At 39.5% G+C, this 26683-nt stretch overlaps 2 protein-coding genes and 1 non-coding gene across 6 annotated transcripts in view; 2 read left to right on the top strand and 1 right to left on the bottom strand.

Annotated features, from left to right (window-relative positions):
* LOC21411482 (putative nuclease HARBI1) overlaps positions 1 to 24681 on the top strand; it is a 35373-nt gene extending 10692 nt beyond the window's left edge. For 2 of the 4 annotated variants that reach the window (XM_024161876.1, XM_024161868.1), the window contains 6 exons: positions 20675 to 21252; positions 21346 to 21580; positions 21664 to 22216; positions 22339 to 22471; positions 22601 to 22773; positions 24158 to 24681. In XM_024161876.1, coding sequence (XP_024017644.1) covers positions 21022 to 21252; positions 21346 to 21580; positions 21664 to 22187 — 990 coding nt within the window. In that variant the 5' untranslated portion in view covers positions 20675 to 21021 and the 3' untranslated portion in view covers positions 22188 to 22216; positions 22339 to 22471; positions 22601 to 22773; positions 24158 to 24681. Of the gene's footprint in view, positions 1 to 17324; positions 17358 to 20674; positions 21253 to 21345; positions 21581 to 21663; positions 22217 to 22338; positions 22472 to 22600; positions 22774 to 24157 lie in introns of those variants that run through there. The other 2 variants (XM_024161879.1, XM_024161873.1) reach the window with 2 other exon arrangements.
* LOC112090479 lies at positions 13560 to 14741 on the bottom strand. Its single transcript, XM_024161849.1, has 3 exons — positions 14580 to 14741; positions 13951 to 14466; positions 13560 to 13862 (listed from the first exon to the last, which is right to left on the bottom strand). The coding sequence occupies exons 1-3, from the start codon at positions 14739 to 14741 to the stop codon at positions 13560 to 13562; spliced, it is 981 nt and encodes a 326-aa protein (XP_024017617.1).
* Positions 15421 to 15527, top strand: LOC112090487. Its single transcript, XR_002901667.1, has one exon. It is a non-coding gene; the product is annotated as a small nucleolar RNA R71 (small nucleolar RNA).
* Positions 24682 to 26683: the final 2002 nt, after the last annotated feature.

Here is a 26683-nt window from a genome sequence, read left to right on the forward strand (position 1 = left end):
GGGAAAGGAAAAAGAAATAAGGAAAAAAAAGAAAAGGAGAAATAGAAGGAAAAGAAAATTAGGAAAAATATTAAGGAAGAATAAATAAAATAAATAGGGGTGAAATTGCAAATACTGAAATAAATTTAAAAGCTCGTGATTAATTAAGAAAGTAAATTTAGGCATACTAATAAACCACAATTATCATAATTAAACAAGTTTAATTCCGGAGGGCGTTACATTCTACCCCCCTTAGGAAATTTCGTCATTGAAATTGAAATTTACCTCACGATATGAACATATACGGATATCGTTCCTGCATCGTCGTTTCCAATTCCCACGTTGCTTCCTCAACGCCATGGTGTTGCCACAACACCTTCACTAACGGTATCTCACGTTGACGTAGGCTTTTCATCTTCTGGTCAAGAATCTGTATGGGTGCTTCCTCGTAAGTCGCGTCATATTGGATCGGCACGTCATACCATTGCACAATGGCTTCTGGATCGGATTGACACTTTTGAAGCATTGAAACATGGAACACATTGTGCACGTGAGATAATTCTGGAGGAAGATCGAGGCGGTAAGCAACGACACTGACTCGTTGTGTGATCTGAAATGGCCCGATGTACCTCGGTGCGAGTTTTCCTTTCACACTAAAACGAGTAACTCCTTTGCGCGGTGAGACTCTTAACAAGACAAAATCTCCCTTTGAGAACTCTAAGGGTCTACGCCTCCTGTCAATATAACTCTTCTGACGACTTTGAGCCGCTAACAGTCGTTCCCGGATCACGGCTATCTTTTCATTATTCTCCTGGATAACATCCGGTCCAAGGGTCAGTCGATCTTCTGACTCAAGCCAACAAACTGGCAATCTGCAAGGTCTACCATACAACGCCTCGAATGGTGCCATCCCAATGCTACTCTGATAACTGTTGTTGTAGGCAAACTCAGCTAAATGGAGATACTTCTTCCAGTTTCCACCAAAATCTAGAATGCAAGCGCGAAGCATGTCCTCCAAAATCTGGATAACTCTCTCAGATTGTCCGTCGGTCTGAGGTTGAAATGCGGTGCTGAAATTCAGTTCGGTTCCCATGGCTTCTTGGAAACTTCTCCAATATCTAGCGTTGAAACGAGTGTCACGATCTGATGTGATAGACAACGGAACTCCGTGAAGTCTGACAACGTGCTCCAGATACAACTCTGCTAGAACTTTCCTGGAATAAGTCGCACGAAAGGGAATGAAGTGCGCGAACTTCGTTAACCTATCCACAACGACCCATATGGCATCATGCCGATGTTCAGTCCTCGGTAATCCCATTAGAAAACTCATCATAATGTGTTCCTACTTCCATCCAGGAACAGGAAGAGGCTGCAATTCTCCAGCAGGTTTATGATGTTCAACCTTAACTCGAAGACAAGTCGCACATTCTGACACGTATTGGTGAACATCCTTCTTCATACCCCTCCACCAATACTGTCTTTTGAGGTCTTGATATATCTTGGTACTCCCAGGGTGAATAGTAAACCTCGATTTGTGAGCCTCGTGAAGGATCGTCTTATTTATCTCATCAACTTGAGGAACGGCAAGGCGATTCCTGAAGTAGAGCGTTCCATCTTCCCAAATATTCCATTCGTCCAGTTTTTCTCCATTCTGAACTCGAGTCCAAACTCCTTGAACCTGCCATTGGTTCTGCTCGACTTGCTGTATTAGAATTGGCGTTGAAACCAAGTTGTACACCATAGCTTGGTTAGAATCCTCATAATACTGAAGATCATAGTCGCCTACAATTGCACTCCGTTTCCAATCTTCCAATGCCAAAGATGCTAGAATTCCTGGAGTCTTTCTGCTGAGAGCGTCTGCTACCACGTTGGCTTTTCCAGGATGATACTGCAAGGTGAAGTCATAATCCTCCATGTATTCCATCCACCTTCTTTGTCTCAGATTTAAGTCCTTTTGAGTGAACAGATATTTCAAACTCTTATGATCAGAGAAGATCTGAAATTTTACTCCATAGAGGTAGCATCTCCATATCTTTAGAGCAAAAACCACTGCTGCTAACTCTAGATCATGCGTGGGGTAGTTCTGTTCATGTGGCTTCAGTTGACGAGATTCATAGGCCACAACATGTCCATTTTGCATCAGAACGCACCCGAGTCCTCATCTCGATGCATCAGAATACACCTCGTACGACTCATCGCTATTAGGAATCGTCAGAATCGGTGTACTGGTTAGCCTAGTCCTCAGTTCTTGGAATGCATGTTCACAATCGGCATCCCATTCAAACCTGACTTCCTTTTTAGTCAACCGAGTCATTGGGGCAGCAATACTCAAGAAATCCTTTACAAATCGTCGATAATACCCTGCAAGTCCTAGGAAGCTTCGAATTTCAGATACGTTCTTCGGTCGTTCCCATTGTAGCATCGTTTCAATCTTTGAGGGATCCACTGAAATTCCTTGTCCAGATATAACATGTCCAAGGAACTTGACTTCTGTCAACTAGAAATCACATTTCTCATTCTTTGCATAAAGCTGGTGTTCTCGAAGAGTCTGGAGAACGATCCTCAAATGTTGCTCGTGCTCTTCCCAAGTCTTTGAATAAACCAGGATGTCATCAATGAAAACTATCACAAACCGGTCTAAATATGGGCGGAAGACTCGATTCATCAAATCCATAAAAGCGGCGAGAGCATTTGTCAATCCAAAAGGCATTACTAAGAACTCATAATGCCCATAGCGAGTCCTGAAAGCTGTTTTTAGAATATCATCTTCCTTAATCTTCAACTGATGATACCCGGATCTCAAGTCAATTTTTGAGTAATACCGTGATCCTCCTAGTTGATCGAACAACTCATCGATCATCGGCAATGGGTACTTGTTCTTCACGATAACCCTATTCAATTGTCGGTAGTCTATGCACAACCGAAGGGATCCGTCATGCTTTTTCACAAACAAGACAGGTGCACCCCACGGGGAAGTGCTGTTTCTAATGAATCTCTTTTTTGCCAACTCTCCGAGCTGTTTCCTTAGCTCTTTCATCTCCACAGGCGCCATTCGATACGGAGCAATAGAAATCGGAGCTGTTTCCGAAAGTAAGTCGATGCAAAACTCGATCTCCCGGTTAGGCGGTAAACCAAGCAACTCATCAGGGAATATATCCGCATATTCATCGACCACGGGGACCTCAACATTCTCCCCGGTGATACCGGATTCACCCTCTAATGCCGAAAGGAATGAGAAACAAACTAAATTTCGCCATCCTCCGACACTATGCCTCAGTAGTCGTTCTTCTGTAACTAGGTTAGCACCTCCCTGATATGTTACTGTCGTGCCAGAACTGGTAGTCAAGGTAACTCTCATATGGTGGCAATCAACAATCGCCCCATATCTTGACAACCAATTCATTCCAAGTACTACATCAAACTGATTCATGGGAAGGATTATCAAATCTGTCCTTAATTTCTCACTTCCAATCGTGATCACACATGACCTACATACACTAGTCACCTCCACACGTCCCAATGGAGAACTTATAAACATTGAAGTCTCTAAGTCATCGGGTTTCAAACCTAAAATTTTCACAAAAGAAGCGGAAACAAAAGAGTGCGTAGCACCAGTGTCGAACAAAACTCGTGCAAAAGAATGTGAGATAGGTACCATACCCTCGACGACTGAGTTTCCGGCATGAGCTCCAGAACTTCCCCCGGCCATGGTATGTATCTGCCCCGGTGCTTTCCCTTTTCCTCTCTCATTGTTGTTAGGTCTCTGGTTTCCAAGTCTGTACTGTTGTTGCGGCGGGGTAGACTGTACCGATACAGAAGCCTGTGGCTGGAAATAAGAGTAGTTCGTCGGACGGAAGATTGGTGCAGGAGAAATTGGCATCTGGATAGGCAACTGGGGCTGATAGAAAGGCGTGAACTGTGGAAGGCTGTCTTGACTAGGAGCAATACCCCTTTGACTCTGCGGTAATTGCTGGGTCTGTTGGTTCACTAGTTGGCCCCTGATAGGACAGTTCCTCTTGATATGCCCTAGCTCCCTACAATGGTGGCACTTGAAGTTATAAGGTCCACTCTTCCCACTTCCCGAAGAGCCACTGCTACCACTAGGCACTCCCCCACTACCTTGCCCTTGATCGCGGCTTTTCCTGTTATTCCTTTGAGGTCCTCCTGAAGTTTTTCCTGAAACTGCTCGATCCTGGAGGAAGGCGATGTGCTCTTGTTCAACAGAGATGGCTGCTGCAACTAGGTCACTGTAGACTCGATGCCTTAAAGCTACCACTGATTTTCGGATCACACCTTTAAGACCTTTCTCGAACTTTAGGCACTTCATGCGCTCGATTCAATCAAGGAGGGAGCAAAACGGGACAGTTCATTGAACCTAGCTTTGTATTCCCTCACTGTCATTTCCCCTTGCTGTAGGCCCATGAATTCCATGGCCTTTTATCTCGATAATTTTGGGGAAAGAATTGCTCATTAAAGAGCGCTTTGAATTGTTCCTAAGTCATCCCCTCTACATCTTGCATTCACCGGATATGCTTCCACCACGCACCTGTAGGACCTTCAAACTTAAAAGCTGCGAACTCCACCCAATACTCATCTGGTACTCCCATGGTACTTAGATGCTTAGACACCGATTTGAACCAATACTCAGCTTCCTCGGGTCTACCCGCGCTAGTGAATGCAGGAATTGAACTACGCCTATACTCACGGAAGTAGTTTTATTTTCTGTCCTCCGCGGGACGTTCATTTTGGGCTCTAGTAGCCATCCCCTGGAAAACGGCGTACATGGCTTCCATGAATTGCTCATTCGGCATCGCCGGTGGGTTAGGGTTTCTACGGCGCGGCGGCATTCTTTTATCTGAAAAGAAAGCTAGACTGTTTTAGTGGTTTCCTGATGTCATTCATGTATGCATAATTCCAAACCCTAAGGTTCTAAACCAAGGGCTCTGATACCAAGTCTTGTCACGCCCCCAAACCGGGGTTAGTGACGTAGAGGCTTGTTTAGAAACTTAAACCTGTTTAAGAGAATGATTAGCATATAATGTTGCAAACATTATAATTTTTTTTTAAAATTCAAAACATCCAGGTATTTCCAAACGAGCCCTCCTTTCATTCAAGAGGTATTTAATTTCAAGAACGGTGGGGGAATTTCTAACCAAACCAGTTTAAAAAATCACGTCCCTGGTATCAAGTCAGGAATTCCCACAGGTGTTTAGCATACATGAATATAAACAAGAGTAAATGTGACATCAACCATAGTCTAGTAATATTTAAGTTTACAATCCATAATCTTTCATACATGCCTTGAGATAAGGGATTAGAGGAAATACAACTCTTTGTTTTCCTGAAACAAGTCTACGTTGCCGGTAATAGCTACCTACTCCGCACTACTCCTCGCGTCTCCTGGAGGGGTTTAATACATTTGAAAATAGAAAAATGTGAGTGAAAGGTCCAGTAGGATATAATTTTATAAAGCATTTAAAATAAAGGTACTCACGGTCCGAAAATATACACCCGGAACCGATCATCCATTTTTAGAAAAGGAAATACTCACGGTAGAAAATGTCTGTATAATGAAAGGGTGCAGATCATCATACCACTAAACAAGAAGCGGTAAAAATGTATGTCTATGAAAAGTGCAGAGCCATAATTCCACTAAACAAGAAGTGGATCCGTACGGGTTTCGGGACCTGCCCCCAAGGATGCGATTCCTACATCCCGATCTCTGTGGCCACCATGTGTTGTATCATTCCTTAAATATTTCATTTTAAAAAATGATACTCTGTAAAATCTCATTTACAAAATCATTGGAAAACCTAATAGCATTCACATGCTATTTCTTTCAAAATTATTTTCTTTAAACATGTTTTGTTCTAAAACATTTTCATTGGCTAAAACCATTTAAAGTAGGACTAACAAGGATATGGACAAGAATATCTTACCTGTTGGATATCAAACCTGTGGCTGTCTTCACGTAGCCCTAGCTACGCTTGCCTTTGAGGCTCCAATTCCAATTGTGCCACTATCTTTCCCATCAAAATCAACAATTTAGAGTTTGATCTTTCTCACCAAACATTCTTGTTTAATTAGATGCAATTGTATCATATTAGTGTGCCATAGTTCAAAGTCAATGTACATATTCTCAAAGGAAATGTGTAGATCCAGTTTCAAATCAACAAATAGGGTCCAAAGAATCAAAAACCCCCAATTTTCATCAAGGTGTCACCAAATCCCATTCGAATTCCATTTGAAAACAAAATTTAAACCAAAATCACCAAACTCGACTAAAACGAGTTCCACAAGGCTAAATCTGAAAATCTAAAGTGGGTTTCAAAGAGTTTTACCTCGATCCAAGCTTTGATGTTGAAAACCTCTTGGAAACCTCCGTTTTTGGTTTAAATCCGTCCCTTGAGAAAGGAAACTTTGAGAGAGAGAGAGAGAGAGAGAGAGAGAGAGAGAGAAAGAGCTCGAGATAGAGAGAGAGGGTGTGAGGGAGAGAGAGCTCGGGAGATCAAGAGAGGGAGAGAGAGAGAGTAACATGAGGAAGGGAAAGGAAAAAGAAATAAGGAAAAAAAAGAAAAGGAGAAATAGAAGGAAAAGAAAATTAGGAAAAATATTAAGGAAGAATAAATAAAATAAATAGGGGTGAAATTGCAAATACTGAAATAAATTTAAAAGCTCATGATTAATTAAGAAAGTAAATTTAGGCACACTAATAAACCACAATTATCATAATTAAATAAGTTTAATTCCGGAGGGCGTTACATCCACATACACAATCAAAATTGTAAACTTTTTGTTTATTGAATGTTTGATGAAGAGAGTATGATCGGATTGCCCTTGTAAGTATCCATAACCTTTAATTACTTTAGAGAATCTTTCAAACCAGGCCCTGGGTGACTGCTTGAGACCGTATAAAGATTTCTTCAATTTACAAACTGTATTGTCTCGCTTAACCTTCATAGAAACTCGGTGGGAGGCTCATATATACTTCTTCTTCTAGCTCTCCATTCAGGAAGGCATTCTTCACATCAAGTTGATCCAAAGGCTAATCCATATTTGCTGCTAAGGACAAGAGAACTCGAACAGTATTGAGCTTTGCAACTGGAGCAAACGTGTAGTCCATCCTGTAGGTGTGTGTGAAGCCTTTTGCCACCAATCGGGCTTTGTACCGCTCTATTGAACCATCTGGTTTTACTTTAATTGTGAACACCCACTTGCATCCAACTACTTTCTTGTTTTGTGGTAGCTCCCCTAAACTCCAAGTCTCATTTTTCTCAAGGGCATGCATTTCTTCTAGCACAGCAGACTTCCATTCTGGGACAGCTAGAGCTTCCTCAATCGTCCTAGGAACATCAAGTCTAGAAAGGTTGTTGTGAAAGCACGAAACAAAAGTGATAGATTATCATATGACACAAATTTGGAAATTGGGTGTTTTGTACATGACCTAACACCTTTTCTTAGAGCAATGAGATCATCTAGCATATCATGGAGAGTTTCAGATTACCTAAGGATGAAGGATTAGAACCTACCATAGGTTCGGATTCAGGACAACCCGTAGTGCCTGTGAGTTGTTTATTTCCTTGAGAATTTTTCCTCAGAGAGTAGACTTGCAGTTCTTGCCGATTTGAAACTGTTAAAGTATAAAACTATTATTTGCCCCACCTCCTAACAACTTAAGCTTTTAGGATGCATTGGTAAACTAATATGGTATCAGAGCGGGAGGTCCTGAGTTCAAACCCCCATAATTGCACTCTTTACCCCCATTTAAATTGTCTATCATGTGTTGGGTCTTTAATATATATCGGGTTTAAATATTCACGTGTTGGGCTTTCTAATTAATTTACCCACACGATTGCCCATTATCTAGCCCACACGTGAGGGAAAGTGTTAAAGTATAAAACTATTGTTGGCACCACCTCCTGACAGCATACGTTTTTGGGATGGATTGGTGATTAACGCCCAAAAGTGATGTTCACAAGCGGTCAATTGTAGCACAGAAGGACGGTCGTATCTACAGAGAGATAACAAAATAACAAGAAAGATTAGCAAAATAAGAGCGTTCGAAAAATAAATAACAAGTAAATTAAAGAAAAAAGAACAGTTTTTGAGATTTTGTTGCAAATAAAAAAGAGAGAAGATTTGTGTGGAAGAAATTCAGTAGTAAAAACGGTAAGGTGTCGAGAATTCATAATGTTTCGTTTACCAATTCAAGTTTTAATTCACAAAATAGAATAATTGAATAAATTAAATCTCTATGTTGACTCTGAAAATGTTATCATTACAAGTTATCTAAAATCGACAATTTATCAATTTGACAATATTGTAGTAAAAGATAATTTGTAAAATAATTTGAATGAGAAAATAATGCATGACAGAATTACATAAGAAAAGCGTGACTAAACTTATATAAAAATTGGCACACAATATTTTAAAAATTAAAAGAAAAGTAGATGAGATTTAATTCATTTGGATGTTGAAGTTTACAGCATAAGGAATCAAAAGCCTGAATTGGGTCACTAAGAAAAGTTCATCTCTAACTTCATGAAGAGAACTCTAGTCTAGCTTGCAAAACATTCTCACAAGTTCTAGAGAGAAAATATGAGACTGACAGTAAGACGACAGAAAACTGAATATTCTAAGCTTCCAAAAACCTTAGGCTAACCCTCTTATTTATAGTGTCTAGAGGTTGCCTGTCAAATAAGGAAACAAATAATAAAAATAGAAAATTACAAAAGAAAAAGAAACAAAATAAAATTACACATAAATTAGGAGAAATCATATATATGATTTGGGGAAGAAATCTGGCTAATTTGCTCTGATTTTGAAGGAGAAATTTAGACTCAGCACTCATTGGACATGTCGCAACGTGATTGGCAGTGAGGAGAAAACGTGCCACGTGTCGCATGCGGATTGGTTGGAGTGTGTTGGCTCGGGCAAAGTGGGGGACAGCTGGGGCACAGATGTCGCGCGCGGAAGAGAGAAGCAGTCTGGCATCGCAGGTGTGGGACCCACGGAAGCCAGATGTCACGCACGGAAAAGACGCGCAGGCTGCAAGCTGACACTAGGGACCCATGCGGTGAAAAGCTGGGACGCGTGGTGATGGCTGCGTGGAAGAAACGCGCGCGCTGAGGAACTCCCGTGAAGTGACGCGCGTTGGAAGTGCTGCGGATAGGCTATCACAAACTGGGACCTGTGCGTGGCTTGGCTCGGTGGCTGAAACAGCTGATGCGGCTCTTCTCTCTTTTTGGCTTGTGAGGCTGGATTGAAAGGCTTGGCTCAGGGTGGTTAAAAATATGGCTTTCATGGCTTATTTTTGTGTAGCGTTTTACACTGCTTTTTATCTGTAAATAATTAAGTAACAACTAGAAAAATTCCATTGAAAAATATTCTGAATAAAAATAATGGAATTGTTTAATTAAAGCTTAAATATTTTAATATTATAAAAATCAAAAGCAGTATTTAGGGTTCATTTTCATGCACTAATCACAACCCCCAACCAGCTTATTGCTAGTCCCCAGCAATCCAAGCGCAAGAGAAATTATGTCACAAAGAAAATCTGAGTCTCAACTCGCTTAGTCACCTGAGTCTTTCAAACAAAGTGTCAGTAAAAAGTCAAGATACTGTCAAGATTATTTCAGTCATAACTCCAGAGTCGTGAGTGTGTGGTCCAAACCATAACCTTCTTACCACTGACCATAACACATGCAGCTTTGAAAAATTCACCAAGTAGAAGTCTCAACTCCATTGATCTCACAGGTGTTCGAAATATTTAAGTGCAAAGGTTCTCTCTCATGGAGTTGGAAATGGGACAATCATCACTCAATGTGAGGAGGGTAAAATTTAAGACAAACAGTAAAACGAACATTGACCAAAAGATAGGTTAATCAACTACTAGAACATTCCACCATTCTTACCACAAACTAGCTTTTGGGATTTTATTCAGGTCAAACAGAAATTTACAGAAACGAACAAAGAGCAAAAAAAAAAATGCATAGAAAAATAAATTACTCATTTTTTTTTCTTTTTTCTTTTTTCTTTTTGGCAAGAGACAACCTGCAATAATGAAGTGAATGTAGAAATGTGTTTTTTTGACAAACAGTTATATAGTATCAAATGTTATTACAACCAAACTACAAGGTCTGTGAAATGTTGCTCTTGCTTAGTTTTTTTTTGTTTTAATTTTTATGAAAGATAAGAAATGATGCTCTATTACATAAGATCATTCCTATCTAACCCAAAATCCATCCCTTAGGCATATGCACCAAGCATACCACTAACCATGTAATGATGTTCTAACAGTGATTTTACTAACTCAAAAGATCAATGAACGTTCAAAAGTCATTTTCTCTACTCTCTTAACTCACCAAAAATCAAACACTTAAACTCGAGAATTTTCTCAACTGACATGCATTAACATCCATCTTACCACAAGGTTTAGCATGTGCAAAAAGAAACTCTGAAAGTCATTTCTTAGTAACCAAGACAGCGAAAATCGACTCAAACCAAACATTTTGAAATCATACTCAGATATCTTCACAAAAATTTTAACCCAAATATCAACATGACAAAAATCACTCTTACACATGAATATGCTCACCACCCTCAACCAAAATCAGACAGTGTCAAAAATTATAGAAATATATAGAAAGAAGACACCTGGACAATGAGCATTCCACATATGAGCACAGCTTGAGCTTCCTGATATGATTCTCTAAAAAATACACAAAAAATGTAAAAAGAAGCAAAGAAAACATAAAATGAAAATATGGTACGTGATATGTGAGCAAACTACTCAAAGCTGGTAAACGGGATCGTCGAGAATGATCTCTTCTACCTGGTTCACCCGCTCTAGGTAATTCTTCAGACGCTGGCCATTTACTTTGAAGATTCTCCCATCGTTCAGGTCCTCAACCTCGATAGCACCCTTGGGAAAAATTTGTTTCACTACGAACGGGTCAGTCCACCGCGACCTCAACTTACCGGGGTGGAGATGCAAACGGGAATCATAGAGATGAACCCGTTGATTCAGCTCGAAGTTCTTCCTCAGGATCTGCTTGTCATGAGCCGCTTTCATTTTTGCCTTGTAGATCCTGGAATTGTCATAAGCATTGTTCCTTAACTCATCGATTTCAGAAAGCTGGAGTTTCTGATTGATACCTGCAGCGCTGAGATCAAAGTTGAGGGCTTTGGTAGCCCAATAAGCCTTATGTTCAAGCTCTACTGGTAGATGATAGGCTTTTCTAAAAATAAGCCGGTAAGGAGACATCCCAAGTTGGGTTTTATAAGCAGTGCGGTATGCCCAAAGTATGCCTGGAAGGCGCAGAGATCAATCTTTGCGATCGGGATTAATCATCTTTTCCAGAATTTGCTTAATTTCCCTATTGGCCAACTCAGCTTGGCCATTTTTCTGTGGGTGATAGGCAGTCAAAACTTTATGAACCACACCGTATTTGCGCATCAGAGCCTCAAAAGAACGGATGCAGAAATGGGTGTCTTGATCACTGATGATGGCACGCGGCGTTCTGAATCGAGATAACACATTTTCCTTTAAGAACTTTACAACAGTGGTGTTATCGTTGTTTCGGCACGCTACCGCTTCTACCCACTTAGACACGTAATCCACAGCGAGGAGTATGTAGAGGAATCCATAAGAAGGTGGAAATGGTCACATAAAGTCTACCCCCCCGCAATCGAATATTTCTATTACGAGAATCGGGTTCAAGGGCATCATATGGCGACGGGACAAAGCACCTAGCTTTTGGCACCTCTCACAAGAATGACAGAAGTCATTGGCGTCCTTGAACAAAGTGGGCCAATAGAGACCATACTGCAAGATCTTCGCAGCGGTCTTCTCCACAGAAAAATGACCGCCACATGCATCATTGTGGCAAAAGTTCAGGACACTAAACACTTCATCATCCGGGATGCATCGTCTCATGATCTGGTCTGGATAGTACTTAAAAAGGTAGGAGTCATCCCAATAGAAGTTACGAAACTCGACTAAAAACTTCCTCATGTCTTGTGCACCCTAGGTAGATGGAATCTCGCTTGCCACCAAGTAGTTAACAATGTGAGCATACCATGGCATCTTAGTGACGGTGAAGAGATGTTCATCGGGGAAGTCATCTCCAATAGCAGGACTTTCGGTGGAATCATTAAACTTAAGACAAGATAAGTGGTCTGTCACCACATTTTTGACCCCCTTCTTGTCCTTGATTGCCAAGTCAAATTCCTGCAGAAGAAGGATCCACCTAATTAAATGTGCCTTAGCATCCTTTTTAGAGAGAAGGTACTTAAGGGCAGCATGATCTGTGAAGATGGTGATAGGTGAACCAATCAAATATGCACAGAACTTGTCGATAGTAATTACTATAGCAAGCAACTCTTTTTCAGTAGTTGAGTAGTTCATCTGAGCACTATTTAGAGTACGGCCTACGTAGTAGACAACGAAAGGCTTCCCCTGCCTCCGTTGACCAAGAACGGTCCCCACAGCGTAGTTACTTGTGTCACACATGATCTCGAAAGGTAAGCTCCAATCTGGTGACTACATAATACGGGCGGAACTTAGTTTTGCAATGAGTGTTCAGAATGCATCCTCACACTCTTATGCCTAGTTGAACACAACATGTTTTGCTAGGAGGTTGCTTAGCGATATCGCTATAGATGAAAAGTTATAAATGAACCTCCTGTAGAATCCGGCGTGCCCCAGAAAAGATCAAACATCCTTAACGGCCTTGGGGGTTGGCAAGTTAGAAATGAGTTCAACCTTGGAACGGTCGACCTCGATTCCTCTTTTAGAAACAATATGCCCAAGAACTATGCTGGATGACACCATGAAATGACACTTCTCCCAATTGAGCACGAGACCTCTTCACATCTTTACAGAAACGTTTCCAAGTTGAGAATGCACGTGTCGAATGAATTTTTGAAGACTGTCAAATCATCCATGAACACTTCCATACATTTCTTGACCATGTCGCTGAAGATGCTCATCATACACCTCTGAAATGTGGCAGGTGCATTACACAGTCCGAATGGCATTCGCCGGAAGGCATAGGTACCAAAAGGACATGTGAATGTGGTATTGTTCTGATCTTATAATACTATCTCTATCTGATAATACCCTGAATAACCATCGAGAAAGCAATAGAAAGGATGACCTGTCACACGTTTTAAGATTTGATCGATGCATGGAAGTGGGAAATGGTCTTTGCGAGTGGTGGCGTTAAGCTTGTGATAATCAATACACATGCGCCAACCAGTCACGACCTTTGTGGGAACTAGAGCCCATTTTTTATTTTCCACCACAGTAACCCCTGATTTCTTTAGCACTACCTGAACTCGGCTAACCCATTTGCTATCGGTGACTGGGTAAATGATCCCAGCACCTATAGCTTGAGAACCTCATTCTTCACCACTTCCTTCATTATTGGATTCAATCTTCTTTGAGGATCTCTTCGGGGGTTAGCTCCTTCTTCTAAATGAATATGATGGGAGCAAATCAAAGGACTAATTCCTTTAATGTCAACAATCATCCAACCCAATGCAGATTTATGCTTTCGCAACATGGTGATTAACCGCTATTCTTGTGACACATCGAGTTTGGAAGAAATGATAACAGGAAAGGTATCGCCTACTCCTAAAAATGCATGCTTCAATCCTTCAGGTAGTTGAGCAAGTTTGACTGTAGGGGTCTCCTCGATGGAAGGCTTTGGCTTCTCTCTCCCTTGCGGAAGTTCCTCGAAACATAGTTGCTTCAACTTAATTCCTCTATCCTGTGAGTTGTTGAAAATTGCAGACAAGTGAGCCAACTCAACAGAACCAGAATTTTCAGAATTAGAATTTTGGAGGAGGTTTTCAAGATCTTCAGAGTTGCTTTGTAGCTGCCTCATCGACAAGTGTGTCGATCATGAATGTTTGGTGACACTCGTCGTCACCTTGTGGTTGTTTTACAATGTTAAAAACATTTACCTCAAGAGTCATGTTCCCAAAAGAGATCTTCATTAGACCATTTCTACAGTTAATTAGGGCATTTGTTGTCGCAAGGAATGGTCTTCCAATGATGATTGGGATTTTTAACTCTACATCAACCACTGACTGAGTGTCCAAAACAATGAAATCCACGAGATAGTAGAACTTATCAACTTGCAATAACACGTCTTCAACTATTCTATGTGGTTTCTTGATGCATCGATCGGCCAATTGCAATACTACAGGTGTCTGCTTAATCTCTCCAAGACAAAGTTGCGAGTAAACTAAATACGGCATGAGGTTTACACTAGCTCCAAGATCCAGCAATGCTTGGCCGAATTTGTGTGTCCCAATCGTGCAGGAAATAGTGGGACAACCAGGATCTTTATAGTTCAACGGTGTCTTTTGCTCAATCACTACGCTCACTTGTTCCGTCAAGAATGCAGTTTTCTTGACATGGTGCTTTCTCTTTATGGTGCACAGATCCTTGATAATCTTGGCATAGGCCGGCACTTGCTTGATCACATGCAGTAAGGGAAGATTGATCTTTAATTGTGTCAAGTGCTCTAGAATCTCACTTTGATTTCCGGCACTTTCCCAGCATGTTAGAGAGCTTAGGGGAAAGGCACCTTTACTAGAATTTTTGTTAGCTCTTTTTTCTCCTGAGCCGATTCTTCATTACGTGAAGTGGTTGTACTTGTCGATGGCATGTCTAAATTCTTACCACTTCGAGTAGAGATGGCGCTAACTTCCTTGATATTTTGACCTTCAGAGTTGGAAGTTTGAGCCATGTGTTGTCCTATCAAATTGGATTGGGCTTGTGATGGAAATCTACCGCGCTCCTGAACGGTTAAAGCTTCTGTCAGCTTTGTGATATGATTTTTTCTTTCCTTCGAATCAACCCTTTGATTCGTTTTATTTTACACATCCATAAAAGCTTTTAGGGTATCATCTAGAGAATTTCCTTTCGGCTGCATGTTATTCTAAGGCGCAAAATATGTCCTTGGTGGTTGAGATTGTTGCTCTGATCTCTATTGCCCTCCAGATGATTATGCATGTTGGTTTAGATATCTCCAACTGAAGTTTGGGTGACTTTTCCAACTATGATTGTAAGTTTCTGAGAATGGTCCATAAGGCTTCTTGTATGTGCCTAATGCATAGCACTGCTCCTCGTATACCCCCCTCATTTTACTAAAAGAGAGACAATGTTGAGCAAGATGGTCCATTCCACCACAAACGAAACAAGGCTCATGTGCATTTGTCCGGCTGTCATATTCGCTTAATTGATAAACTCCAACCGGTCAGGACCTACTGGTGCTCTTAATAACACTCAAAAGTAACTCATTCAGGTACTCGATAGCTTCATCAAGATCCTTTTGGAGAAAATCCATATTGCACATCATCTCGACAAATTGATGCTCTCAGATTGTGAGTCCATCGTAAAAATAGTTTACGAGGCGCCAACTTTCATATCCATGGTGGGGACACAGATTTAACATATCTTTAAAACGCTCCCAAGCTTAATAGAGAGTTTCATTTTCCTTGTGAGTGAAATTCGAGATCTGTCGTTTCAAATTGTTGGTCTTATGGTGTCGCCATTCGTGTTGGGTGCAGGTAATCTTGCAACGTCCTCTGCTGAACTTCCTCGTGTTGTGCCATTGCAAATAGATTTTGAAGTACGAATTCCAACGACGAGTGTGAAGACGGAGGCGTAGAAGATGAGTCGGATAGAATTTCACTAGGGGTTTCTAAGTCTGGACGTTGAGCAAATCTCCCTAGCTCATCTCTATACTGATGCATTTACCTTAAGCGACCCTTTTTTAATTTTTAATTTTTTTAATTTTTTTTGTTTTTTTTATTTTTAATCGAAACAAAAGAAAATAATTATATAGTAACGTAAATTATAACCACCGAGAGTGCTCCCAGGAAAAACTATAGTTCTTGGCTCAATGAATAGCTTCCTAGACAGAGCCACATTCTCAGGAAACATTGGTGGGGCGATGCCCACTTAAGTACCAACTTTTCTAGACAGAACCCCTTCAATTGTACTTTTCACGTAACCACACAATTATTAAATTTATTGAATAAATTATGAAATGAAATCTAATTAATAGAAACTATTCCTAAAGTCAAAATCCTAAATCTACCAAATTATGAAATTCTTAGATTAGGAATCTAAATTACTCAACTAATTACAACCTAATCACAATCCTAAAAATTAATAAAGACTTAAAAGGAAAAATTAAATTAGACAACAATATAATAGTCAATAATTAAAATATACAAATGGGGAAATAAAATAAAATCCTAATTTATCAAAAATGAAAGATTACAAAATTAAACCACAATCAATTTTAAATAACTGAAAAGGAAAATCTCACACTATGCTATTAAATAAAATGGTAATAAAATGCTAAACAATTAAATGAGAAATAAAGAAACAAAATAATAATAAAAAAAACTAATACCTACGATAGTTGGCAAAAAAAAAAAAAAAAAAAACATAAAGAAAAAACTGACCAAACACCTAAAAGCAAATATAACGAAATTGATTTTTTTTTTTTTTGAAATAAGAAACGACAAGAAAAAAAAATGAAGCAAAAAGGTTAAAACAAATTAAACTATTAATCTACTATAGAACGTGAACTAAAGATTAGACAAAGACTAATAACTAAAAATAAGGCCCCGTTTGGTTGGGAGATCCTGATCAAAAAATTAGAGTCATGTGCTCAACCTCGTGTTTGGTGTCGCATGGATTAGGGTCAGAGACTTGAGTTACGGGTAATTTTTGGGGTCCTAATTCAGAATCAGGCCCCCCCTGATTCAGCCCAAAATTTCAATCTTTGCACAGTACTATTACTGTGCTTCGTGGAGTTTTTCTCACCGCAACACCCAACCATATGCCAAAGAGCACGTTCTCTGCCAGAGATCCTTCCAGCCTTCGGTCTTGGCAGAGATTCTCTGCTCTTTCTTGGTTCTCCTTCTTCATCTTCCCTCATTTCTTCCAATGTTGTGTCGTGTCTTGGCAGAGACACTCTGCTTTCTCCTTCTTCCAATTTTTCACTCCTCCGGTCGTGTCTTGGTAGAGATTCTCTGCTTCTTCTTTCTTCAATTATTAACTCCTCTCTTCCCTTATTTCTTCGGGCAATAACCGTGTAAACAACCCAGTTGATCTTCACCTCTCTGAGTTAATGAGAAATGCTTCGCGTAAAGCTCTGCTCGTGAACAAACGACTGAGGCTTCACATTCGGTATCAATTTCATCGATTCTACGAAAGGTTGCCCACTTCACGCCTTCGCCGGAGAGGAACAAGATGCTCATCGGAAAAATACAAAAAACCTTCATCCGCGTTTGGTGTTTTGCCGGCAGTGACGTTAATCTCCTCCTCAGATTCGACCAATTTACCGGTAAGTGATCCTCACATAGACTCCGGTTGATTTGCCTGTTTGGGGATTAGGGTTTCTGTCAATGATTGTTTGTGTTCTTGAATGGTTGTTGTCAGTAGAATTTAGGGCATTTTGTGGAAATGGGATTTGTAGAATATAGAACACGGTTGCATCTTCTGTTGTAGCATCATGTCTCACTTTCCATTCTTCACATAGGTAATTGATTTACACAAAAAAAAAAAAAAACACAGTCAAAGCCTTTTGTGTCCAACGTTTGTTCCCCTGACACGTTTGTAAGCAACTAATGTTAGTAAGCAACTAATGTTAGTACGCTTAAACCAGTTTGCCTTGTATGCAACTAATGTTAGTAAGCAATTTGATTTGAAATTGAAGCAGAAACTCCATTAGCATTAGCAAATATTAACGGGAAATGGTATGTTTCTTTAATCCTGAGTTTGCTATGCCAGTAGAGTAACTGTAACACAACGACTTCCACACCTTCCATTTCATTGTCGTATTCCACCCTAAACACACCTTCCTCATCTTTCCCAAGCTTCCCCGCTAGCTGATAGAAATCAACCAAAACGACACCAAGCCCATCTTTCAATTTCGCCACCATGCCCTCAAAGTCACTCCCCTTGTAAAACACGAGCTTTTGGTTGTAGTAAAATGCCAAATATGGCAGATCAAATGTCACTAGCTGACACTCATTTCTCCCTATTTCCTTGTTGGGTTTGATATGTGTTTTTTTAGTGATTTTCACGTTTGATTTTTCCATGGCTAGTGAGATGATGATGATGATGAGATAGAAGAGAAACTTTTTCACTACTTATTAATTTATATATAAAAGGGCTGAGAGTTTTAGTGGGTAGAAAAATTTGAGAGGGATTGTAGTGTACTTATAGTCATATAGAAGTGGTTCCTTCTCGTGTAGTTGGCTAGCATTTATGGGTTTTCTTGCAAGCAGTTGTGGCCAAGTCGGGATGGAAAAAACGCATAGAAGATAGTATTTTGAAATGTGTAAGGTAATGAAATAGGAAATGATAAAAAAATAGTGTTGAATTTGATGGTCAGTGCAACAAATAAGACTTAAGTCCTATATGTATTTTAACTTGAAGACAAGGAGAAAAGCAAGGGTTTCTTCCTCTATGGATTAGGAAGAGAAAAGATGGGGAAATTTCAAGTTTGGAGGTGTGGACGGTGGTTTTCTTGTAAGGGGTTGAGGGAGTTGTGGGAATAGGTGAAGATAGAGTGAGAGAGATGAAAGATAGTTGATTTTAGACTCTAAAATTTAATAGGGTATGTTTTTAGTTGATACCCTCTTTCTTCTCTTTTTTTATTTTTTAAATTTCTTTTTTGACTAAGTTGAAAGACTAGCCTCAAGTAGGATTTCATCCAACTAAATAGACAATTCTACAGGAAACAATAGAGGCTGGGAATCCAATTCAGCAACCTCAAACAATTGAAAAATTTGCATTTTTAATCTAGGATTGGAGTGGCCATTGAGTGTTTATTAGCAACTTGAGCTAGTAATTCTTAGGGCATTTTTCAATCCCTATTATTATGTAGATAGACCATATGGTTAAAGCTCCAAAAGACACACATAAACTCGATGCATAAGATATTTCTTTTGGTTGTCATATGCGTTTGTAGATGCCTAGGAAAAACGCGGATGAGAGGCCGTTGTATTGGAGCGCGGATTCAGAGGTGTTCCTACTTGAGTGTCTCTACGAGTACCATTGTGCCAACAACGGAAAGCAACCGGAATCTTGTGACTACAACCAATGGGCTATTCAGATGGCTACTTTTTTTTATGGCTATCTACCAGCCGGTGAGCGCCTTAAGGAGAAACGCCGCCGACTTAGTAAGGTCTACGCAGCATTCAAAATGTTGCAAACCCATACTGGAGTTGGGTGGGATTCTATTAATAAAACTTTCACATGCTCAGAGGATCTGCGGAAAGATCTTTCTAAGGTATAATGTGTGATTCATTAGTGGTCCTTCATTCAAAAATATGGTAGTGTACATTTTATGTAATAAGTGCAAATAACTTATAATTTTGTTTAAAATTTTGCTAGAGAAACCGTGAAGTAAACACAATTTTCAGTAACGGTTGGAAGCTGAACGACATGCACTTGGCTGCCATTTTCCCCAGTCGAGTTGTCACTACTGGTGCAAGATTATTCCACCCCTCCATGGAACAAGAGCATGTGGACGGTGTGCCCTCGAATGACGTTTGAGCTGGGATTGAGGAACCACAAAATGAGAAAAACTCTCCGTACCAAGACATCGATGATGATGACATTCGAGTGGAGTTTGGCCGCCGCATGGAACGCCAACGAATGGAAAATGCGACCAACATCGCCTCGTCTTCATGTACCATTCGAAAGAGGTCGACAAGGTCACGCAAATCCAATGACAGTACGCGAGAGGAGATGCTTGAAGCGGTGAAGGACATGCGCAATGATTTACGGGAAGATATTTGAGCAAGCAAAAAGACCCTCCCAAGTAACAACACCGTCTGGACCAAGTGAAGTGAGTCTGATACTAGAGTCGCTGGTCGAAATGGGAATTAATCCGCGTACACGTGTCCATGCGATTGAGAAAATAGCTAAGGACGACACATGGCGTCCACTTTGGGTAGAGCTTGATGATTCGTCGAGGAGAGCCTTCTTAGATGACTTTGTTCAACTGCCCCAAACCCCTTTTGTTCCTAATCGTTATAGTCAGCCACCTCAAAACTTCTCGCAAGTACCTAATCCTTATAGCCAGCAACCAACCCCCTTTGGACAGGCCCCAAGCTCCTTCCAACATCCACCAAACCCCTACAACCAGCAACCTCCCTCCTTTGTACAGCCCCCGAGCGCCTTCACGCAGCTACCTAACCCATATAGCCGTCCACCGACTCCTTAGGAAGCATTGTCACTTGTAGAGTCTTCATTTGTGTGTTAAGTATGTGTTGTGATAGGTCGAGTTGTAAACCCGCGAATTTGAGTTTCTATTAATTTGGTAGTCTTCATTTGTGTGATTTCGTTACTCTACTTTCGTTCCTAGACTGTACTATTGTTTTAATTTGAGTATGATTTTGTACCCCGGATTTATGTTTATGCAATATATGGCACTTTCCCCTTTATTTCTATGAATATAGCAAGAATTCTTTGTAGTCAAACTAACCGTTCTTAATGTGTTTGGTTCTGCTTGAAGAGAATTTAGTTTTGTGCCCTCACTCTGTTTGTATTTGGATATGGTTGTTCTAAAAACTTTGAATTACTGAGTTGTATGGTTATTGATTCTTTCGATGGCATTACTGAATTTGTTTGTATGAACGTTTGCAACAGACTTGGGATATGCACTCCACGCAAATGACATGCAAATGTTGTGTACAGGTTAAACCGTGAAGCTTCAAGATGCAGGGAGAAGGATCCGGACATGCAAATGACGACCACCAGAGAAGGGCAGATTCTAGACGACGACGGTGCTTTACGGCTGCAATCGCAACTACAGTAGCCAGTGCCGAGTTTTTGGATAGTGACACAGTACCAAGGCCTGTGCACATTTCTTCTCTGAGGGGCATCGATAAGGTAAATGAGTTGTTATCAAACAATAATGAAGCTGCTATGTTTAACAAAGTGCGTATGAGACCACATGCATTTATGATTCTCTGTAACATACTCCCTTGTACAACATGAATGTACAAGAACAATTATTTGTGTTTTTAACAATCGCTTGCCAAAGTCAAACTAACCATGAAGCTCAAGACATATGGCAACATTCTGGGGAGACAATTTCACGGCGGTTTGGTGATGTCCTCGATGCTATATGTACACTACACGATGATTTTATTAAACCCCCTAACTATGAGAGAGTGCATAATTTTTTACGTCAGAATCGTCAAAGATATGGAACATGGTTTGACGTGAGTTCTCTAGCTCTTTTTCCTCGGTCTTGTGTTAGTCACTCCACCAATTGTATTTGTTTTTAATATCTACAATCTAATATTATTGTTCAGGATTGTGTAGGCGCAATTAACGGAACTCATATACCTTGTACACCAATTGGAGTTCCAAATCCTATGGCGTACCGCAATAGGAAGGGTGTGAACTCCCAAAACATATTGGCAGTCTGCTCCTTCGATATAAAGATCACATACATGCTATCTGGATGGGAAGGTTCAGCGCACAATGCAAGAGTGCTAACGGAAACGCACTCCAATCCTAGGTTCAAGTTCCCACGTCCCCCACCAGGTTATATTTCATAATGTATCTGTAGTTATAGGTATTAATAGTATGGGGCATAAATTGCATCCTAATTTATATAAGTTGCGCAGGAAAATACTATCTTGTTGATGCGGCATACGCAAATTCTGATTGTTTTCTCACTCCCTACAGAGGTGAGACTTACCATTTGCCTGATTGTAGAAGGAGAAGTAGTGGATTTCAGGGAGGTAGAGATATTTTTAACTACAAACACTCGTCGCTACGTAATTGTATAGAGCGAACGTTCGGGGTTTGGAAGGCTAGGTTCCCTATCATAAGGAGCCCCAATAATACGTATCCAATGGATACACAAGAGAAGATTCATGTTGCTTATGCAATACTGCATAATTTCATTCATATGTTTAATGAGGGGGACCCCCTTCTAAATCAATACTACTGTGATGGTGTACCGGTAAGCGAAATAGATCCGAACAATGATGATGAATTTGATGACGATGACACTGATAGTAATGTCCCTGAAAGGCCAGTTGTAACAGGAGGTAGTGTTAGTCATACAGAGATGCGTCGTTTTAGGGATCGCCTTGCGAATGAAATGTGGGTGGAATATCAGGGAAGCCGTGGGAGACAAGTTTGATAAGCAGATTGAAGATGAAGCTTAATGGGGTAGTTTCTTTACTTCCACGTTTTCTGCTTTATGTTTTTGTTTCTACCTTTCATATGCTTTGTTTGCATAGAGAAAATTGCACACTTGTGTATATCAATGAAGAGAAATTTGAATATGGCAGAGGAAGTGCTTGGAATTTATACCCTGCTGGTGAACCAGTTGGCGTGTTAGCTGCAACTGCAATGTCAAAAACCGCATATAAAGCAGTTCTTGATTCTAGCCCAACCAGCAACTCTTCTTGGGAATTAATGAAGGTAATTAAACTTTTGGCTAGTGAGTTTTGTTACGTTCTTGCTTTGTTTGAGTATAGTTGGACTTTGGTTTTGGGGAATGCATAATGTGGATGTTCTTGATGATGTGGATTTGTAATTTGTTCTCTCCAGGAAATACTACTTTGCAAGGCTATTTTCAGAAATGAGTTTATTGATCGCCGTGTAATTTTATATTTGAATCACTGTGGTTGTGGAAGATAATATTGCCGAGAACAAGCTGCATATTTGGTTTAGAATCAACTAGAAGACAGTCTTAAAGATACTGCAGTGGAGTTCATGATTGAGTTTGTTCTTCTCCCTACCTTAATTGTGTTATATTTCCTATTTGATTTCCGCCATACATTTTTTTTGGTCCCCTATTGAGTTTAGCTCCCCAGGAGGTAGGAAACACCATTCCTATTGGGAATGCTGCATTGATAGTAGGATAAGTAAAATCTTGGACTTTTCTCCTGCATAAGTTTTATTTCTTTTAAGATCTAGATCATTAGTTTTTTTGTGCTTCATTAAACATGGTTTTTTTGTGCTTGAGTATGTGAAATTTGATAATTTCTGCTTGAGTATGTTACGGCAAACTGATGCTGTAACATTGTTTGTAATATGGTCCTCTTTGTCTAAGTTTGAGATGGAAATGGTGAATGTTGTGCAATAAAATGCTTGGCCAGCTAGGGACCTGATTGTGGCTACTGGGTTTTTTTTTTTTTTTGTTACCGAAAACAAACAAACCATTAAGAATAATACATACTTCGTAACTTTTGAAAAAATCAGGAACCAAATGCGAATGATCAGTTCCTTAGACCAAGTCATTAGCATAATTATTACTGCCACTAATTAGCATAATTATTGTTGGTGCCTCTATCAAAAACACTATTGCCGCCACACCACGACTTTAATTTGAGAATTAATGCGCATTAACGAAATTGAACATAGTTAGCTAGATAAGTCTTTTCCCTTTTCTAAATTGCCCTTCGGCTGCTTTGAATTTTTAAATTTTAATTCCTTATTTCATCATTTTTTAACCTAATTTTTATCTCTATTTTGTCACTCATCCTTGCACCTCAAATATTAGTGCTTATCTGATTGTTCTACTCTCAGGGATTGGGATGCTATGTGTAAACTTGATTGCATCTGGATACTCCTTTTTGAACATATTTTTCAATAAGGACACTTATTGATGCCAAACGAAAAAATGGCAAAGTTGGTATAGGTCCTTGTCGAAGTAAAACATTGGAAGTACTAATACTTTGCTATAGATTGGATTCCCCTAGTTCTTCTGTTATGTTCCCGGTCAAACCAAACGAAAAAAAAATTCCTTATTTGATGGTTCTACTGTCGGTCAGTGTCTAAACTTGGATTGCATCTGGATTCAATTTTTGTTTCAAAAAGGTCATGTTTTGATACCAAAGAGAGCAAAGTGAATATTGCTCCCTGTCAAAGTAAAGTAAGGGACATACTCAATAGAAATCTTACATAGTGGGAGTATATATACCACTGCATTACTATGAAATTGTTTTTGAAACCAGAACATAATATCCCATTTCCAGCAAAAGGTAAAGTACATAACGTAGAGAATATGGATTTTCCTAGTTATATCCCTTTGGCGTCCATCTTTTATATTCACATTGTTGTTGTTCTTGACTCGACTTTATTTTTCATATTGTGATTCTACAGATCCTACAACATCAGCTTCAGCTTTTACAGAATCCTAACGCCAACAAAGTCACAAATACCGAAGCCGGATCATCCTTCGGCAGTAGCCAGGAAAAGAATGTAGCATCTGTTTTAGAATGTGATCGCAATGGCAAGATTAATTGACTTGTAGCATTTTCAAAATGTATGGATACAAACTATCTCAACTAGTAGACCCAGAAATGTGCATATAGGGGAAACACAAATATATAAAAGAAGGTACTGCATTGCTAATCAGAGAACCACTGTCGTTTGACATATGACAAGGTACTGAGCAATGTGGTATTGTTTGTTGTTGCCACCAACCTGTGTGGAATGGTTTATGGCTTTTTGCCGGATCTTGATGTAACTTGTCCATTTGTAGTGCTAATTTGCACACAATTTCTTTTCCTTTTCCTTTTTCTTTTTTCCCCTCTTGCTGTTTAGTTTTGAATAATTTGGTGTGGATAACGGCAAATACCAATTAATGTACTAGTTGGCACCGAATGTTCAATAGGGTTGAAATATTTTTCCAATCATGATAAGATTCAGTTGAAATCTTTCGATCGAGTGATTCGTGTTGCGTCTTGATTGTATGGCATACACACAAATCATTTTTTTCTAGTAATTGGCTTGTTATATAATGGAAGTCGTGGGAGACAAGTTTGATATATGCTTGGCTTGTTATATAATTTTATTCACATTTTTTTCATTTATTTCTCACTTAGCTGGTTATAATTTCGAGTTATAATTATTTGTATAATTTTTTTCTAGTACTTCATTTTTTAATTATATGACGAATTATATTTTTTTTTAAATTACACGTAACGAATTATATTTGTTATATAATTTTTTAAATTACATTATTTTGGTCATGATTCAAATTCAGAAAACAAGACAACCAAACACTAGTTCGAATCACATTTCAGGTTAGAATCAAAATCATGCATATACACATACAAACGAAGGTTCTAATCACTCTAAATCATGATTCAAATTAAAAAGACTCAAATTACCCTGATTTCAATCCTTATACCAAACGGACCCTAAGAAACTAACACACCTTAATAGCAAAGAAAATAATAATTAAAAAAAAAAAAATGTATACTTACTTCTTTAGCTCAAAAATCTATTAATCGGTCTTGCTAATAGGACCTCTCCGGTGACGGCGTCAAAATTTGATTAACGCTTAAAAGTAATGTTTACAAGCGGTTAATTGTAACACAAAAAAATAATCGTATCTACAGAAAGATAACAAAATAATAAAAAAGATTAATAAAATAAGACGTTAGAAAAATAGATAATAAGTAAATTAAAAAAAAAAGAAAAATTTTTGAGATTTTATTATAAATAAAAAGAAAAAAAATTTGTGTGAAAAAAATTCAGTAATAAAAAGGGTAAGGTGCTGAGAACATGTTCAAAACCGAAGCATGCCTATAAAGAATATCTTGAACATCAGCTGGTTCTTTTGCCACTTCATCATGGCTGTCAACAGTTAAATTCCTCAGCTCCAGGAAAGACCCTTGCTTCTCGCCTTTTATAGTCTTCAACATGGTTTTGAGAGAAATCACCAACTTCGTAAGGCTTGAATCCCCCTTCAAAGTGACCACCTTCGTCCCTACTCGAAATTTCATCACTTTATACCGCCAATCCACTTGCATACTTCCCAAAGATTCTAACCATTGCATTCCCAAAAACACCTCCAAACTCCCAAGTTCTAATGGCAGAAAATTGTCCATTATTGACAAATTTTGCAAATTCAAGACCAGCGATCTACACAAACCGGAGCTTTTGACCGACTCCCAACTTGAACCCCATAACAATTGGTGTAAGAGATAGGAACCGATAATTTTTCAACTAAGCTCTTAGCAATAAAATTGTTAGTAGCCCCGCTGTCTATCAACACCGAGACCTCGTTTTGTGCAATTTCCCCTCTGATTTTCATAGTTTTTGGAGCTGAAATTCCCATAATAGAATTTAATGACAATTCTATTACCTCATTAGATGGGTCTTGGACAGCTGGTTCTTCCTCTAACTCATCAACCTCCTCATCCCGAAGCTGATCTTCCTCATCACTACACAGCATAATCCACAGCTCCCTATTCTTGTATCTATGACCGATTGAAAACTTCTCATCGCAACGGTAGCACAACCCCTTCTCTTCTCTTGCAATTTCAACTCTGATAACTTCTTGAATGGAAAATCCCATATCGGCTGAACCGGTTTCTCCACAGAAAGTCCCAATCTTGGTAAAGGCACACTCCACTTTGAACTGAAATACTCAGAATTAGACTCAGCTAGGGCATTTCTTGAGAATCTTGCAGCTCCCGTCTCTCGTTCCTTCCTTAAAGCCAAATTTTTGTTTTCGATAGCAAGCTCCATGATTTCGCCCAACCCCATCGGCTTCAACAACCTCAATTCAGCCCTAACGTGAGCTTTGAGTCCATTAACAAAAATCCCTTCCAAGACTGACTCCGGAATATCCCTCAACGGAGCTGCGAAAATCTTGAATTGCTTCCAGGACTCGAC

This window comes from Morus notabilis, unplaced genomic scaffold (genome assembly GCF_000414095.1).
Source record: "Morus notabilis unplaced genomic scaffold, ASM41409v2 Scaffold265, whole genome shotgun sequence".
Classification (NCBI taxonomy): domain Eukaryota; kingdom Viridiplantae; phylum Streptophyta; class Magnoliopsida; order Rosales; family Moraceae; genus Morus; species Morus notabilis.

Coding starts and splice junctions, on each gene's coding strand:
- LOC112090479 (XM_024161849.1), bottom strand. CDS start 14,741: ATGGCTCAAACTTCCAACTCTGAAGGTCAAAATATCAAGGAAGTTAGC. Junction 14,467..14,579: donor TAACAAAAATTCTAGTAAAG/GTGCCTTTCCCC, acceptor CATGTGATCAAG/CAAGTGCCGGCCTATGCCAA. Junction 13,863..13,950: donor TTGGGAACATGACTCTTGAG/GTAAATGTTTTT, acceptor TCGATGAGGCAG/CTACAAAGCAACTCTGAAGA.